Here is a 17290-nt window from a genome sequence, read left to right on the forward strand (position 1 = left end):
AGGCCCCGGGCAGCAGCTGACGCCAGGGACTGTCATCCAGGTGTGGTTCCAAGTCACCGTCTGTTCCAGATGAGAGTGACTTGGGGAGGGGGTGGGGTGACCCTGCTTGCCTCAAAGTCCAGAGCGGGAGGTGTGCATATGGCTTCCCATGCCCTTGGAATGTCTGCGTTACAGTGGGACCCGGCTGGAGCAGGACTGGCCGGGCCTCACCAGGAAGTCACCAGAGTGCCATGCCAGGAATTAGGCAAGTACAGGTTACTGGAAAACATTCCTCTATTGCTGAGTGACGGCGAGTTCAGCAACAGCCTTTGGAACCATAGTCATGTAATGATCAGCTCATGCAAAGGAGTGGACTTGTCTACGCTTCTTGGTTCAAGCAGGTGATATTTGATCGGGACCCAAGGAGCCCTGACATGCATTCTATACAAAGAGGGAAAGTGGTACTGAGAACGGGGTCCTAGCAGATAACAGTGTTCATTATATATTAGACATTTGCCAAACCTCGTCTCACGGTACCCACACCACCACTAACGAACAAGCGCTTACAACCGCCCTCCCTCCCAGTACTACCTGAGGATTTATTATTGTACTTTTTGATAAAGCCCTTGATACAAGGCTGACATCAAAAATGTTTAATACATTATTGGTGTACGAAAATGCTAGTGCACTAGAGACACCTTTGGGGGAGAAATAAATATGGAGTGGAGGCTGTGGGGTGGGGGAGTGGCACCGCGAGGGGTCTGGGGCAGGCTGCCTCTGCGTTACTGCGCCAGTCGGGCGCTCTGCTGCCCTCCTTGAAACCTGGCTGGTAGGTTTTGGTGCTCGAAGGGAAGAAAAAGTAAAAGGACCAGGGGTCAGACAAGGAGCCGGGCGAGGGCTGGTTTAGTGCAGAACGAGCGTCCGTTGGTCCCGGTGGGCCCTCACCTACCACGGTACGCCTGTGAGCCAGGTGCAGGCGCTCAGAGCGAGGCAGACAGTGGGTGGAGGTGGAAGGTGGGTCAGATTATGTGTTGCTGTTGAACAGGAACTGGAATGAAACCAAACATTTTCAGATGAGCCCAGAAGCCACACCGGCAGAGCCTCCCACTCATGCATCCCCAGCCACCCTCTCCAGCCACCCTCGGCCACTGGTGAAGGCCATTTGCTCTTCTCGGTCTGCTCACTGCCCTAAGGACCGTCCGCTAACTCATCTGATGCCCTCAAAGCCGGTGCCTGGGAAGACGTGATATGGGAGAAATGAGAATAGAGGTCTTGGGAGGGGATTCCTCCAACCAGGTTTGAGAGCCCTTCTTTCCCTTCCCCGACCTGAACACCAACACACTTCTAACGTGGGGTGGAAACTCATGGACCCCAGGTAGGAGTCACTCATGATGGGGTGGGGCACGGTGGGAAGGGACGAGAAGATGGCTGCAATGACAGGGCGTCGGTGGAAAAGCGCAGAAGGGAGAAGCATCGGGGACACCCTGAGCAAAAGCAGGAATATGTTTGCCTCTTCTAGAACCTGCCACTTGTTTCTCTACATGTGCGGGAGATCGCGGAGGGCACGGAGCAGGACACTGTTCCTATAAACCTCGCCTCGCTTCCAGAGGAACTGACGTTCGCAAACGTTTGGGATTCTTCACTGAGAGATGAAATAAACTGGGGACCTGATTACACCATCCAAGGGTACAAAGCTTCCTAAGTGCCTAGTCTTTCTCACCCGCTCCCCGGCCCCACCCAGAAATAACAAAAAGCTGCTTTTTATAAAGGTTAAAAACAACAATGTGTTGCAATTCTATTATTTCTTTTTTTCAAAACAAATAAAACAAAAAAGAGAGAGAGAGACACACATATTTGGCATTTTCTCTACTTGCTCCTGATAGGTTAAGGCCCTGAGATTAGACACATGTATTCCTGGGACCACAGGGCTCATCACAACCCTAGTTCATCAATCCCCATTTCTCTCTTTCAGCCTTCCACAGTTCCAGACTTAGAAGCCTTTGCTCTGTTTCTTCTGAGACCTGGCTCAGATCCTTCCACAGAAGTGACTCGCGTACACGGTCTATGGCTGGTGCCTTCTGCACACGCTGTCAGTGAAAACATACCCTGTAGCAGAGGTACGCTCCGGCCGTGAAGGCCGCGGCCATGCACACGTTGACCAGGAAGGGTTTCCAGTGAGTCAGCGCCTGGTCTTCCTCCTCCTCGGGTGCCAAGGGCTCCGCCTTGACGGGGACGGTGACAGGGGTGCCGTGTGGATCTCCCCCTACCATCCGCCTTCTGACTTCAGTGTCCTGACTTGAGCTGTGGAACCAAAGGGGCAGGGTTGAGTTACCCACTTTGTCAAGTGGGCACAAGCCGCCCCGAGAAACAGGCATAGCCCCAGTGGGGCCTGCTGGACTTGTCTAAGTGAGCCCTGCTCATGGGCCAGGGTTGGCAGCCGGTGCCTGGGTGAGACGCTGACAATCAATTTCACCAAAGGAACCACCGCATACAACACACACTTTCGTGTGACTCGATTTCTCATGTATGGAGGAGATGGCTCCTAAATGTGTCTAACTTGTAGGCCAGTCAGGACAGATGCTTTCTGGACTTCAAGAAAAGGCGGGACGCCTGAAGGCTTCTCGCGGGTTAAATACGCACACATGACGTGACTGCGATGAAGACTTTCTGGAGTAGGGGTTGGTGCGGCACTGCAGGGTCAGCACTGGACTTAAAACCACAGGGGCAGTAATTTACACTCATCAGCCGCTCCTCGGAAATGCTACACAAGGTCACTATGAGTTGGACTCGACTCAATGGCACTAACACAACAACAAGAGTTGGCAGAGCTGTTTGAACGTGAGGGTAAATTTATCTAACGATCAAGTACTCCAACTCTGTCCGCATGCTAGGCCAGAGCACCTGCAGCTCAGTAACAGAGAGGAAGCCTGGCAGATCCACTCCTGGAACAGAAAATCTGCTCACCTCTAAATGTTCACGACCATAAAGGATGCCACAGTGAACTCTTGGCTCTATCTACAAGTCTGGTGAATCTGTAGGTATCTGAACAACTACTAGACAAACATGAGCACATGTCAGTGCCCACTCTCTGAAAAACGAGGGAAACAATGGGCCCTGCCGGCAGTAACCTCTGGTCTGGGCTACTTCCTCTCCACCCTTTAAGCTTTTATTCCGCCCCCTGGCTCCCAGGAGAGCTAAGTACCTATCCCCTCTCTATGGCCAATCCTCTCAGCGTGCAGGCCCACGCATCACTGCCAGCTGGTTTCCACTACTGGCTGTCTGGGCTTGCCTCCTCCCTAATGGAACCTTCTGGAGAAGCAGAGCCAGGTTCTCGCGATCTCAGGATTCCACATAAGTCACAGGTGCTTAATGAATGTCTGTCACACTGGAAGGAGGCAAGAGGGCAATCAACTAGAAAGACTACCTAAAAAGGTTCAGACGCAAGCCTGAATCTCACAGTGGCAAGTCCCCATTCAACCACACAGTGTCCAGTTCCAATGAGAACCACAAGGGGGTGCTAGAACCCCATTGACACTGTTGCGTGACTTGGGGGCCAACTAGTGGCCAATGCTGAGTCTCCTTCAGCCAGGCAAAGAGCAGCTAGACCAGGAACCCCGTTACCAAGGGTACAGAAGTATGGCTTGCCAAGAAGAGGGTTTTAAAGTCACTAGTCATTTCCCCTCACCCCCAACAAACCCAGACACTTCACATTACCTTTCCATGTCGTGGGGGGCATTTACGAGGATTCTGGTTTTCGCCTCAATGGGGCCGTCTCCTTGACTGTCTTCTGTTTCATCCTTCACCCAGAGGTGGTTGGGGAAGAAATCCTTGTATCTCCCATTGTTTGGTTCCGGTACTCGTTTGGGTGGCCGGGGTGGTGGGGGGACATGCTCGGGTGGGGGCTCCAGGTCCTCGTGGGAGAGCTCTTTCCACTGCTCCTTGAAATGGCAGCAAGAGAAAGTCCGTTAATGCGCTCTCAGGAAAGACACCCTCGGAGGTGGAGGCGTTTGCACTGGAAGGGGAAATCTTTGGAAACCTCACCGCTCTCTCCCTGAGCGCTTCAAGACAGTGGGGAAAAGGCCCACCACCACTTCCCAGTGAATTCCCCTGAATCACAACAGCTGTGGAACGTGGACAACTGACTGCCTGCTTCAGAAAAGACACCTGCAACCATCAGACCTGGATTAGAGCAAAGACGATGCCCACCTGCACCGAAGAGTCTCCCATGATGAATTTGGCACCTTCGATCACAGCTAGGTAGGAGAAGCGGAGCTGATCTGCTGTCTGGATCAGTCCCATGCGGAATTTCCTCATTTCTAACAGAACTTTCTTAATATCAACAGAAGAGGGATCTTTCCGTTTGTCCATCTGTAAACCAAAAAGGAGGCAGAATTCAGCTGGCTGCAGCTTTCAAGTAATGTTTTACCCTGTGTGCTTCCAGCTTTCCGATCACAGGGGAAGGGAGCAGGCAGAAGAAGGATGAGACAGTGGAAGAAAATGCAGCAAGGTTGTGACCATTTGAACACAGGTGGCTGACAGAGGCACAGCAGAGAGAGAGCAGGACTTTCGGATGACCTGGATTCTACATTAAAATGGCAAGCACCCCCTCTGAACAAAGCTATTTTGGGTAAAAGTATATTCACAGACGGGGCAGCTGTCAAAAAAGAAGCACAGAGCTAGTGTGACTGAGGCAGTGTCCCTAGGGGTGATGAGAGACCACGGTGACCAGACCAGGTGTCTCATCTCCCGAGTGTCCTCAGGGTCTCCTTACCAGCAAGAGGCAGGTGTCAGCGAGGCAGAAAGTCCCTGAGCGGCCGATGCCCGCGCTGCAATGGACCACGATGGGGCCGTGCTCCAGGCTGAGCGACCCCGACTCGCGGACTTTGAAAAGAAAGTTCAGGAACGAAGCTGGTGATTCGGGGACCCCAAAGTCAGGCCACGTGGTATAGTGGAAATGTAAAATCTCTCGAGTTTCTTGAGACTGAAAGAGAAAAATATTCATGAGGATTCTAAGAGAGTCGCCGGGACAGAAATCACTAATTCCTTGTAAGCACAGTGACTTTGCTCCATTAACAACATGAGAACGAGTCTCAGAAAAGGTGTTACAGGTGCGGCAGTTCCTCCCAGAAATGGGCCACCGGTCCTCACCAGGCACAAGGTACCAGACCCCCGTATATGGCGCTGGAGCCAAAGGCTCCTCCCTGCCCAGACACGCCTTCCTGTGGGATGGAGTGGTCTCGCCTGTTTCCTGTCTGACACCCTAGCACATATATATGTCCCTCTCCTCTGTCTTTAGGGTTACAGCTGGTTTCTCTGTTTCATGGAGGATGGAAAAATACCTGCCCATGTGGCAACAGCTCTGGGTAACTTGGAGCTTTTCAAGACTATTGGGAAGTCTCCGAGGACTGTCACTGTAGAGAAAACAGAACCCAACTTGGTCCCCAAGGAGTGGTGTTGCAATGTGTGCCTCAGGAGTCGGCGGAGCGGCCCCAGAAGCGAGAGCTCACTGAGCCTCAGCGCTGCAGGTCAGCACCACCATGAATCCATTTTCCAGATGAGGAGACTGAGGAAGGGAGGTCACACCTCCAGAAGGGGCGGTCCAGTTCACAGTCTGCTTCAGGAATTTCTGGAGGGAGGAGCCGGGTCCCCATGGTGCTCCTCCGGCCCAGAGTGCGTCGGACGACCAGAGAGAAGCCTCTCTAGTTCTGCGGGGCTAGTGCTCTGGCGGACCCCTTCCAGGGGGACATCTGGGCTGTAGTTGTAGCAGGTGATGATCGCTCTAAGAGTGCACAGTAGATGGGGACAGTCACGTGGTAAGGAGGACTCCAAAGGCCCCAGGACTGCCAGTCTTGCTCCATTGGGCACAGCATGGGGCTCCCTGCACATGGCGCCAAGGGCCAAGTTGGTGGCCAGGCCACCAAGGAGCAGCTGAGGGAGAATTTTTCAGGCCAAAGGCTTGATTACGAACAATGGTTCCTTTATCCGGCGAACGGTCACTGGGCCAGACATGATGCAGTCAGAGAGCTGCCCTCCACACACACAACTCTGAGGAGAGTTACAATCACCTGCCCCTGACTATTGGCCTAAGTGAAGCGTGCCACCAGCTGAGGGACCAGAGGAGGCTGTCCATAGGCCTGGGAGAGAGCCGCATAAGACTCCTGGATAAATGATCGCACAGGGAGCAGCCCCAGTCTTTTATCCTGAGAACATGAGCTGCATGTTCTTCAATGGCTTAAAGGAGGCAGAGGCTCAGGTTCCTCACGCCTTCACCAGGTTCCTCATGGCAGACTTGCACATGTCAAAACGCAGTAAAAAAAGATGTCTACTACAGAGTCCTCCAGGCACACTCCAGCATGGTTAAGCACTCAACCTTGTTCATGAACACCTCCGCAAGCCCTCCGTATCACTCCTGGAGGCTCTGCTGGGCCCAGGCTACACAGCACGGGCACAGCCCAGCAGCCGGCAGAAACAGAAAGCTCAGGACAGGCAGCAGTGCGGCCTCTGACAGCTGCACGGTTCTGACCTTCACTTCTCAGTCACCTGTGCTAAACTCTAGGTCTGAACCTCAACGGTGCACTCACAAACAGGAGCCATGAGGTAGGGAAGGCCTATAGTTAAACAAGCAAGACGAAGGTGGGAAGGTACCTCAGCAGCACATTTGGGGGTCCCTTCACGTGGTCCCAGCACGTGGCCTCCATGGAACCTCCCCTCTACCCTCAGCGTTCTCCTCAGCCCCATACTGCATTAACACTGCAGAAGGATTAGCTTCCAAAACCTTCACAAAACCCCACGCTGACAAGGGAGAGAAGATGCCTCTGGCCAGTGTCTCGTGGTTTGATGTGGTGGAACCAGGGCCTAACCTCCAGTACTTATCGTACGGAGCCACCAGGCGGTCATGCACACAGATAACGTGTAACAGAATGAAGAAATACCCGTAACAATTACAGTCCCCGCTGCGGCAACTGGTTGCCTAACACATATTTAGAACTACTTTCTTCCACCACCCAGTCCATATTCCCTTTGCCCTCAGCAAGCAGCTCAACTGGTTGTAGTTCCTGGTGAGACCATTCATTCCTGAAGGGTCTGAGGCCATTAGCAGCCATGTGAGAACTGGGTTGCTGTAGTTTTCCACTGGTTTGAATCTCAGGGCATGGCAGTACAAAGACACTCGCAGGAAGCTTGTATTCCGGGCACACGCTTCTTGACCTCCACTGGCAGGGCCATCGAGTTGATCTGTCAAGTGCCATTGGGTCGATTTTCATTCACAGCAAGTCTATAGAGGGTTCCCAAGGAGTGGCTGCTGGGTTAGAACTGCCAACCTCATGGTTTGCTGTCCTGGGCTTATCCTACAGCGCCGTACCAGGACTCCATTAAGCACGGTCGATCCGATTTCTCTTTGGTAATCAGAATCAATCGCACCAGCCAATATGGTAACCAAACCACTTCCTTCTCTGCCCGTTGAGCCAAAAGCACAAGGGGTCCGAAGCGGGTGGGTGGCATTCCTCACTTCCAGTCCAATGGAGTCAGTGTGTGTCCAGGTGGAAGCATTCTCCCCTCTGAAACTAAGGACCTATGGAGCAGAGGGGTGCAGGGACAGGAGACAAAATTTGTGCAAGTGGGTCACTAGAGATACTAGTGAGTGCCACTCCTCCCACGTCACCCCTTTGCTTCCTGCATCTGTGAAGCCTGGCTCTGGGAGAAATGGCACCATACACTGGATGATGGGTTAGCGCATACTGAGGCTCCTGGAGCACAATGCCCACTCACTGGCACCATAATTGTGTCTTTAGGAGGCTATTCCATCGTTCCCTCCAGTCGGCGACATGGTAAAAGCATGGAGGACTGCTGCTCATTACTGGCTGGGACGTGAGTCTGCTGACTTAAGGCTGTGTGGGAGACCGTGCTGGTGAAGAGGTCACCTGTGAATTCAGGGATGGGAGGATCTGCAGAAGTATTGTGTGCAGGAAAGGCAACTCCATAGTCAGAGGAAATGTCTGTCCCAGTAACAACCAAACACTACCCTTTCAGTGGTGGGAATGGTTCAATGCAATCAACCCACCATGAGGTTACTGGCTGATCTTCCCACAGAATGGTTCCACATTGTAAGCTGTGGGTTAGTCTCTGCTGTGGCGGCTGTGGCGGCTGTGGCATGGCCTTGGTGAGTGCAAGTCCATGTTGCTGAACCTACCCATACCCTCCATTCCTGTCACCATGACCATTTTGCTCAAAGTCCGTTGAGCCAGTCAGTGCCAGGTATAGCTGGACCAAGATTGGTTTCTACAGAATGTGTCAGCCCATCCACCTGACTGTTCAAAGTCCTCCTCTGCCAAGGTCACCTTCTGGTGAACACTCCCAAGTCACAAGTCTCTTCACTTCTTTGGCTCTTGCAGAGAAGACTATAGCCATGTATCTCTTCCCCACAACGCACTGTCACCAAGTCCCTGACCATCTAGCCAAACCCATGTATCAGCATACACTTGCTCATCTGACCAGCTCTCCTTCCAAGTATGGTGAACACCTGGTGCGTTGCTTGAAGTTCTGCCCACTGGGAGGATTTCCCTTCCTCACTGTCCTTCAGGGAGGTCCCAGGAAGGGGCTGTAGTGTTGACGCTGTTCACTTTTGATGATGGAGGCATGTCGTGCAGAAGCATCTGTAAATGTGGCAGGAGTCTTCTCTTCCTTAGTCAACTGACCATAAGGAACTCCCCACAAGGCTAGGTGCAGACTGGGAGAGGGAAGTTAATGTGACAGGAGTGGGCACCATGCACCTGGGTCACTTCACACAGCTTATTTATGTCTTCAGGCTCTGCTAGAGCTTGGTCTCATATATGCCATTGTATTTAATGATGAAGTGCTGCTCTACACTGTGGGTCAGACAATATCCAGTTCATAATGGGCAGTTCAGGCTGCATGGTGGCTTGGTGGCCCATGGTTAAGCACTCAGTCTTTACTAAGACCCCGTATAGAGTCCAAAGACGTTTCTCAAAAGAAGAGTAGTTATCTATAGCGGATAGCAAGGCTTTGCTACAAAATTCTACAGGTTTGCATTGTGATTCACCAAGAGTAGCCAGCCAGAGACTCCAAACAGCATCTCTATCTACCACAGACACTTCAAGCACCATTGAGTCAGCTGGCACAGACAGCTCAGGTAGCAAAGTGGCTTGTACAACCACCTGAACCGGTGGTAAAATCTTCTCTTCTTCTGGACCCCACTCAGAGCTAGCAGTTTTTTTGAGTTACTTGACAAATAGGCTGGAGTGGGGGACCCAAATAAACAATATGTTACTTTCAAAAACCATTAGTCCATTGGCCTAATTGCTTCTAAGAGTCTTTTTTCCATTTTCATAACTCTTCTGTCCTCTAGACATGGAGAGACCAACAGATGGCTGGCTGTTCATGAGCTTTAAGATCGTCGTCACTGTTCACCAAAGTAGGATGTGGAACACGGTCTTTGCTATCAGTTATGTCTGACAATTTTAACTTGATTTAGTGTTGTTCTTAAGAGTCAGTTCTGACTCATAGCGACCCTGCGTATAGGGTTTCCAAGGAGTGGCTCTTGAGTTTGAACCGCTGCCTTCGTGGTTCAAGGTGACCTTGTGGGTCCAGTGCTATTATCCTACAGCGCCACACCAAGACACCTTCAGTGTAGGCCACCGCTTAATCCACGCTTTAGTGAGCCAACCGAATAAATTACAGCCTCTCATAACTCCTGAGCTGAAACACTGAATGAAGAATCTGTTTAGTGAGTGCACATCAAGAAACTCCCAGACTGATCCCACCCTGGTCCTTGCACCATTAACCCACACGCTTCATAGCCATTCCTACACATACAAGGGAAGGGACTTTAACGTCTTTAAAAGGTGTCTTGACTCAGATGCTGTAGGTGCATACCAAATAATATCTCAAGTGAAGACTTTTCAAGAACAACTGGATTAATCTTATCAGTTGGTAGTGAAAGGCAGAATGGTTTTCTGGGGAAGGTGGCTTAGTTGTCAAAGATGGAGTAACGTCTTCAGATGGAAGTGTTTCATTGGCAAGGATGCTGCAATGGAATTCAGGGGATCAAAGTCCTTAGCTTCCTGATTATCTGCTCACATACCCCCATTGCACGTTTTAGGGTCCCATTCTTCCCAACAATGTTCTCACTCTAATTTCGGACACCATCTGATTTGGGAAATCAGCTGGTATTATGATTCTGTCAAGTCTTACAACAAGACTCCTCAGGCATTGATCTGACAATGGCAGCTCTGTTCCTACCAGGACGAGGGCTTTCTCTCAGGTCTTTTATGTGATGCTTGAGCTGTGACTCTGAAGCCCTAACCTCATCTCTCTCATTCACCACTAGCAAAAGCAGGGCCAACTAGCTAGCTTCCCTGTACTTGTGATTCTGAGGAAATGATATTAAAGGACCAAATCGGCAGTCACCCAGAGCCTTGTTTCTCAGAAAGTATGCAGTGCCCTTCTTGCTACTGGGGATGGAGCTGTCTGCACCTTTGACACCAGCCAGACTTGAGAAACAGCTCAGAAAGCTCATCCTTACAATTCCGTTCCTAGTCAAGTTGGCACACATCAACCATCACAAGAATATACAAAACATACTCAAAGTCAACTTTCTGCATGTACAACTCAATGACATGTGCTGAGTCACGTTTGACTTTTGCCACCTCCTTTTCTGAGTTGTGCCCCCCCCCCCCCCCCCGAAAGGTTCCTAGTTACTCTTTGGAGCTGTTGTCCATCTGAGCCCAACAGACAGATCTTAAAAGACACAGCGCTCAAGGCAGATGCTCTTTAGAAGTTAAGTTAGCCCGCTGTTTAGCTTTAAGAAGACCTCAGGACATCATTTGATTTAAGGTTTAAAGATTCTATCAGGGCAGTACTTTAGGGGTTCATCAAGCCTCCTTGGTTCCAAAGAGTCAGTGACAGTGGAGCCAGCCCAAAAGGGCCCTGAAAAACTAAGGAGGCCGAGAGCTCCGTAAGGCAGGGCCTGTCCTCCAGCCTTTGTGTGCAGGCTATGCGTCATCCCACCCCAGTCTCAACTAGCGGGATGACGCCAGCCTTTGCCTTCGAACTGGTACAAACAAGTTCAAAGTTGTGAGAGCGCTCTATGGAGAAGTGCGCGCAGCAGTCTTAGCACCAGAACTCGACTTTGTTGAGAACACACCAAACCTGGACAACATGGCCCGAGTTAGGCAATGCCACGCAAGGGAAAAGACATCCCCACCAGCCAACGCCTGCCATACTTACTGTCATGTTTTCCAATTCTAGTTGTCGTACTGTGTAATATGACTTAATATCTTCAGAGATCAAGGTTAACTTCAAGTTTGTGTCTTCAAAGATCATTTCTTTTTCTTCTTTTTGTGGCCAGTACTGTGCACATTTTAACTGGGGAAGGAAATAACAGTGAATTACTGTGAGCAGCGCTGTTCCCCTATGACGAGGCCCGCAGTACACACACTCCAAATGCCTGGGGTTCATCCAAACTGGAAATCACTGTCAGCTACCTACCTGCCAGCTTCCCAGGAAGTTGGGGCAGGGCTGTGGGGGAAGATGTGCAGTCAGTGCTGACTCCCAACCCTAACGGTTCCCTGGTTACCCACCATGTTGGGGGGCTTCGGGGAGGTGGGTGGGTACCGTCTGGCCGGCCCCTTTCCTGTCACCTACAGGTGAAGCCAGGTAGCATGGTGTGGTCTCACTACTTTTTGGAGCCATTTCTAAGATGCCCACAGTGATGGGTGGTGCTGTTGGCACATTGCAAAGACACCTGACTCTGCAGAAAGCAACAGGCCAGGTGCCAGTAAGAACAGAAGAGGCTACAGCAAAACTGCATTACTGAGGTCGAGGGCTGTAGCTGAACGCGAGCTGCCATTCAGAAGGCTCGTCGCCCATGGCCCCCAGCCCATCGGTCTCTGCTTTGGCTCAGGTGGAAAAAGACTTTTGATGTACGAGTTTTGCTTGCAGACTCCTGGTTAGTGTGAAGTTTCTGGACCTGCTCTCCAGACATTTCTGCTTACTGAGGACTTCCTGACAAACATGGCAGGTGTCAGGGGCTCAAGCTGCAAGCACAGTGTGCCCAGACTGAGGAACTCTGAAGATGTTACACTTTGCATCAACTGAGATCTCAGTAAAGGGATGAAGGGAAGACCGCTCTAATTCGCTGTCCACACACCCATTCCACACCCACTTTGGGGCCTGGGTGCACGGAGGACTGACTGACTGACATGGTAGGAGCCTTTGCTCCCTTTGACAGGGAGCAGCAGCCCCTCTACTCTCAAGTTAGCTCACTGATGCCTCCGTAAACAAGGTGGATGGTGAGAGGCGCCGGGGGATGTGCGCGGGGATGTAGGAGAGGCTGTCACTATGAGCCAGAACACTTAACAACAACAAAATATCAGTCAGCTAGACCAGGACTCTCCGTGAGGTGGCAGTCATGTGACGATTCCCCATGATGAGATCTGATGTGATAAAGCAGTAAGAGGATTAAGGGTGGGACACATCCCACCTTTAATCCCATCATGACCCTGATGTGATGTAAGGGAGAGTCTCAAAGGTGTGGCATACCACAACTTTTCTTTTACACGGGATAAAAGGAAAGAGAAGTGAGAAGCAAAGGGGGATATTGCCCGGGAGTCCTGGGGTGACGCTGTGGGTTAATGCGCCAGACTGCAAAGCTGTTTGAACTGCAAGGTTGGTGGTTCAAGCTCGCCAGCGTCTCCTTGGAAACCCTACACAGGGTCACTATGGATCAGAACCAACTTGACGGCACTCACAGCAACAGCATTACCAGCAAGAAAGAAGAGCGGGAGTGGAATGCACCCTTTGGACCGGGGGTCCCTGCACTGTGAAGCTCCCAGATGCAGGGGAAGATTGATGCCGAGAGTCGCGGAGCTCTCCGTGGAATACTGGGCCTACAGATACTAACGGACTGAGACCTTGTCCAGAGGGGGCGCTCTGAATCTGGACATGTAGCCTCCTCAACTTTGAGAGAATAAACTCCTGGTTGTTGAAGGCATCCACTTGTGGACTTTGTTACAACATCACTAGAGAACTTAGACACGCACGCTCTTCTGTCAACACCTGTACACTTTCTTGTCTTAAATACACAAAATGAAAGAAGACCATCAGCTGACCGGATAAGCAGATACCAACTTGAAAAGGAGATTCTATTAGAAAGTGGTCGACCATCAGGATTCCATCTGAGGCACAGTTTGGGGGAGCATCAATGTGCTGGTGTCTACCATAGTTGCAAGGACTCCTGTGAAGGCAGGCACTGGCATCCTGAGGGCCTTCCAAACCTGGCAGTGGGGCAATCTCAAGGAAATCTACAATTATTGGTGGGGAGCCTGCAATGGAGAACATGGCCTCCCCACAAAATGACTGATAGCGAACTAAGCAGAGTACAAAGGGAGATGTGCCCAATGTCCTGTGCATGAAATCAAACACAGCACCTTTAGTAGAGATTTAAGATACAGGCAATGTTTCTAGAAAGGCAAATGACACTCTCCTTGCTTATTCCCCTACCCCAACAAGTCTAAATCGAGCCTATGAGAATGGCACAGGCGTGGACAAGCCTCGTCTAATAGCAGTCATTCTTGCCTAACTATTCTCCAGGAAGCTAGAGTTCTAAAAGACTAAAGGGCACAAGTGCTCCAAATAAGGTAGATGCTACGCTATTGGAAGAAGGCAAAACCCAAGAAAACAATGAAGAATTAATGAAAATTCTATGGTTTGGTTTTGACCATGAGCTATATGGAGACCAAGGGGCCCTGGTGGAGCTGTGGGTTAGGTGTCAGGCTGCCAACCACAAGGTCGGTAGCTCAAATCCACAAGCTGTTCCACAGGAGAAAGACGAGATGGTTTTTGTAAAGATTTCAACTCTCAGAAAGCCTGCATAGGGTTCGCTCTAAGTTGAAATCAACTTGATGGCAGTGGGTTTGTGTGTGCTTTGTTTTGTTGTGGTTTGTATGGATAACAGGGCCTCAAGTTTGTCTATTCCGGTTTGACACCCTGCTGGGAACTTGTATTTCTACCCTAGACAAACTGAATCAGATCATACAAGATCTCTAAGGGATATAAAACTCTTACATCACGTACAAATATACTTGTAAATATCTTTTTAACAAATACGAATTCTCAGCAGGGGACCAAGCTGGAATGAACCAGCTCAAAGCCCTGGTGGATACTTTATAAAAGACATGAAGAACCTCTGCTTTTTCACATCAATTTGCATGCCCAAATGCCCCTGAATGGGACGGCAGTTATAAAGAAAAACGGACCGTTACCAAAGTAAACTATAGTAAAACTAACCAAGCAGCCACAGTTTTGGGGTCAACATAGCAACCCAGAAGAAATGTCACATTGTACCTCGGGTTTAGTGGAAAGGGAGCTATCCAGAACACTTCAGTGCAGCCCAGGGGGAGATGGCTCCTTGCTGTAATGTGACAACAGTCACTAATACAAATCATGTGCTCACAGCAACAAACACACAAGCAAGCAAACAAGAGACGAACAAGAAGCAAACACTACCCTGTCTGATTTTTTTTATTAAGTCATTCTTATTAAAACTCTCACTGCGAGCAGTTCTTCTCAACTTCCCAACCAAGGGCCGGAGCTTTCAGCTTCCCTGCTGTGTGCGGTGTGTGCTGTGGTGGGAACTGAATGTGCTGTTCCTTGACTCAAAACTGCTGATGATGTGGTGAAAGGTGAAGGGGTTTGCAACTTCACATTTTACTAATCAAGCCACCGAGGCAGGCAGAAAACACTTTCAAACCACTTTCACTGACAGCAGTATTTTCTAAGACAAGAGGAATTATTTCATCCATTGAACACTCAAACAAGCTCCCATCTGCTATGCTGAGCAGCAGGCAGAAGTGAAGACGTGAGATTCTGAGCCTGTGCTCTGGTGAGAGGAAGATTCTGTCTTGAGACAGTTTACACCCTCTAGGACCTGATAAGGCTTTCTCGGGACAGGTGATGTCTGGGAATCCGCTGGCACTGAATCGGGTATGTGTCTCGAGGTCCCAGTGCCAACACCTGGCAAGGCCTGGGGACTGCCAGTTCTCAGGTCAGGACAACTTGCTCTCCGTGGTCTGCACAGTCCCCAGCTTCCTTCTCCCGGGGCCTCCTCCAGGGGGGCTAGCACTGTCTGGAGGGGAGGAGGGGGACAAGCAGTTGGGATGGCAGCCATGTGACTTGTGTCCACTATCTGGAATACTACACCTGTCCTTGCATCCGTATAGTCTCACATTACCAGTCACCGTGACCCGATAATGAATGTTCTAGAAGTGCAGGAAGGGAGCGTACCTGCTGCAGGCTGTCCTATGGGGATACCTGGAAGTGAGTTTGGAGATGGAGTGGGAGTATAGAGACACGGGTCCAGATCATGCAGGCTCTTACAAGCCACGTTAAGTATTAGCCTGGGGGACAAGTGGGGGCCACATAAGGGTTTCAGCTGGGCAGAGGTGTGACCAGACTCGGTTTAGAAAGATCACTCAGGATGCAGGGAATAAAATGGACTGAAGGAGGCAAGTCAAGAGGCTGGGGGTGAGGAAGCTGGGGAAGCTGCTATAGGTAGCTGAGCAAACGGGCCACTCAAGCCCAAAGGCTGTCCCAGGGAGCTTTTCAAAGTTGCAAAGAGCTGGGAAGGAAAGAGACTCAAATCCAGAAGTACAAGCACAAGCAGACAGCCTCCTCACTGAAGAGGTGTGGCCAGTGGCCCAGAACTCTAGGACTCCCACTGAGGTAGATCCAGAAAGCAGCAGCCCCAAAGCTGCAGCGCCCTCTACAGTTGGCAGGGGGCAGACTCCTACTAGGTGCAGGAGGATTAGAGATGAAAAGGGTACAAACTTGCCTTTCAAAATAAAAGTCTGTTTCTACCATAAAGCAAGACAGCACCTCAGGCACTACAGGGGAGAGTAAAACGGAGCAGCTAGAGCAGATTCTGGAAAGAGACGTCTGGGGGAAGGAGCAAGGGCAACCTTCACTTTTTTCTTCCTTCGTTTCTATTGTTGTTAAGGGCCGTCCAGTCGGTTCTGACCCAGAGTGACCTAGTACAGGGTTCCCAAGGAGCAGCTGGTGGGTTTGAACCACCAAATTTGCAGTGTAGCAGCCTTATATTAGAGTGCTACACCAAGACTCCATTCCCCTAGCTACCTGACTTCGTTATAGCAAACATGCATTTACTGACTGCTTCTCAATGTGTTGTTTTAACTTTTTTTTTTTTTACATGAAAAAAACCCCACCGTGTGAAAGATAAATAAAATCAACTCAATGAAATTAAGACATGTAGACAAAAGTGTTCACTTTATGGCCCATCACGCAGCACAGAGAAACACAGAAAGTGAATACATCCCCAACTCACCGATCCCTTCTCCATCACTCTGTTGAGCATGACAACGCCCCTGCTTTTCTGCTCCCACACCATCTCCCAAAAGTGACCGCACGTGTTAGGCAAAGGGCCCTGCAAACAGACAATTCACAGAAGGGTGACATGTGTGCAGCCACTTGCCAGATTGTGGGCTCACCTGTGGTGGTCAGCAGCTACCAGCACCTCAGTCCTCACCGGCCTCACCACGTCTTAGTGCTGTCACCACACGGCTATTTTCTACCACAGAGTGACAGGTCATGTCTCTTGTTCAGTTCAGGGCTCTCTGGTTTGGCCGGATCAGTCGTGGGGCTCACTGGGTGTAGGCAGGAGGCAGTGAAGCAAGTAGGGGGGAATGACCAACAATATTGCATCAGGTGGTCTGAATCCCGGCCCCAGTCACTGCTGCTATCTGTGTATAGTCTCCAGGTCGCAGTTTCTCTGTACCACTGTACTAGTCATTGTCCCCACTCATAAGGTTGTGAAAATTAACCATGATCAGAGAGATAGAGAACTTAGCACCTGGCCACAAACAGCCTCCCTCCATGGATCACAGCACACAGAGACATGGACACACATGAAGTGAGTTGGATCTCCTGGGGAGCGGTGTCACTGAGGCTGGGTGGAAGCGCTGGCTGAATAGCAAGCAGCCCTGTCTCTGTTTGGCCCACCTGGCAACAGGCACAGGTTTACTGGATCCAGGTGGTTTCAATGTTTAGAACTGTTGGAAGAGACACTGCCTCTCATGTCCATCCCAGAGCCTGAGAGGTTGCTGGCCAGCACTCCGCCTTTAGAATGGCTTCCACTCTTAGCTGTCTTCATCCAAGGTTCCTTTCTTTTTTTTTTTTTTTAATTAAATGTTTTTATTTTGCATTGAGTGAAAGTTTACAGGGCACATCATCAGCTTCACATTCAACCATTCATATAGCTTGTTTCATTACATTGATTATT

At 50.4% G+C, this 17290-nt stretch overlaps 1 protein-coding gene across 1 annotated transcript in view; it reads right to left on the minus strand.

Moving 5' to 3' along the window:
- Positions 1–1003: 1003 nt before the first annotated feature.
- PTPN1 (protein tyrosine phosphatase, non-receptor type 1) overlaps positions 1004–17290 on the minus strand; it is a 77188-nt gene continuing 60901 nt past the window's right edge. Inside the window, exons 4-10 of the mRNA XM_006839185.1 lie at positions 16337–16435; positions 11224–11361; positions 4751–4960; positions 4186–4347; positions 3694–3917; positions 2085–2280; positions 1004–1027 (exon numbers count right to left, since the gene is read on the minus strand). Of these exons, the coding sequence (XP_006839248.1) occupies positions 1004–1027; positions 2085–2280; positions 3694–3917; positions 4186–4347; positions 4751–4960; positions 11224–11361; positions 16337–16435 (1053 nt within the window). The remainder of the gene's footprint in view (positions 1028–2084; positions 2281–3693; positions 3918–4185; positions 4348–4750; positions 4961–11223; positions 11362–16336; positions 16436–17290) is intronic.

This window comes from Chrysochloris asiatica, unplaced genomic scaffold (assembly GCF_000296735.1).
Source record: "Chrysochloris asiatica unplaced genomic scaffold, ChrAsi1.0 scaffold00023, whole genome shotgun sequence".
Classification (NCBI taxonomy): Eukaryota; Metazoa; Chordata; class Mammalia; order Afrosoricida; family Chrysochloridae; genus Chrysochloris; species Chrysochloris asiatica.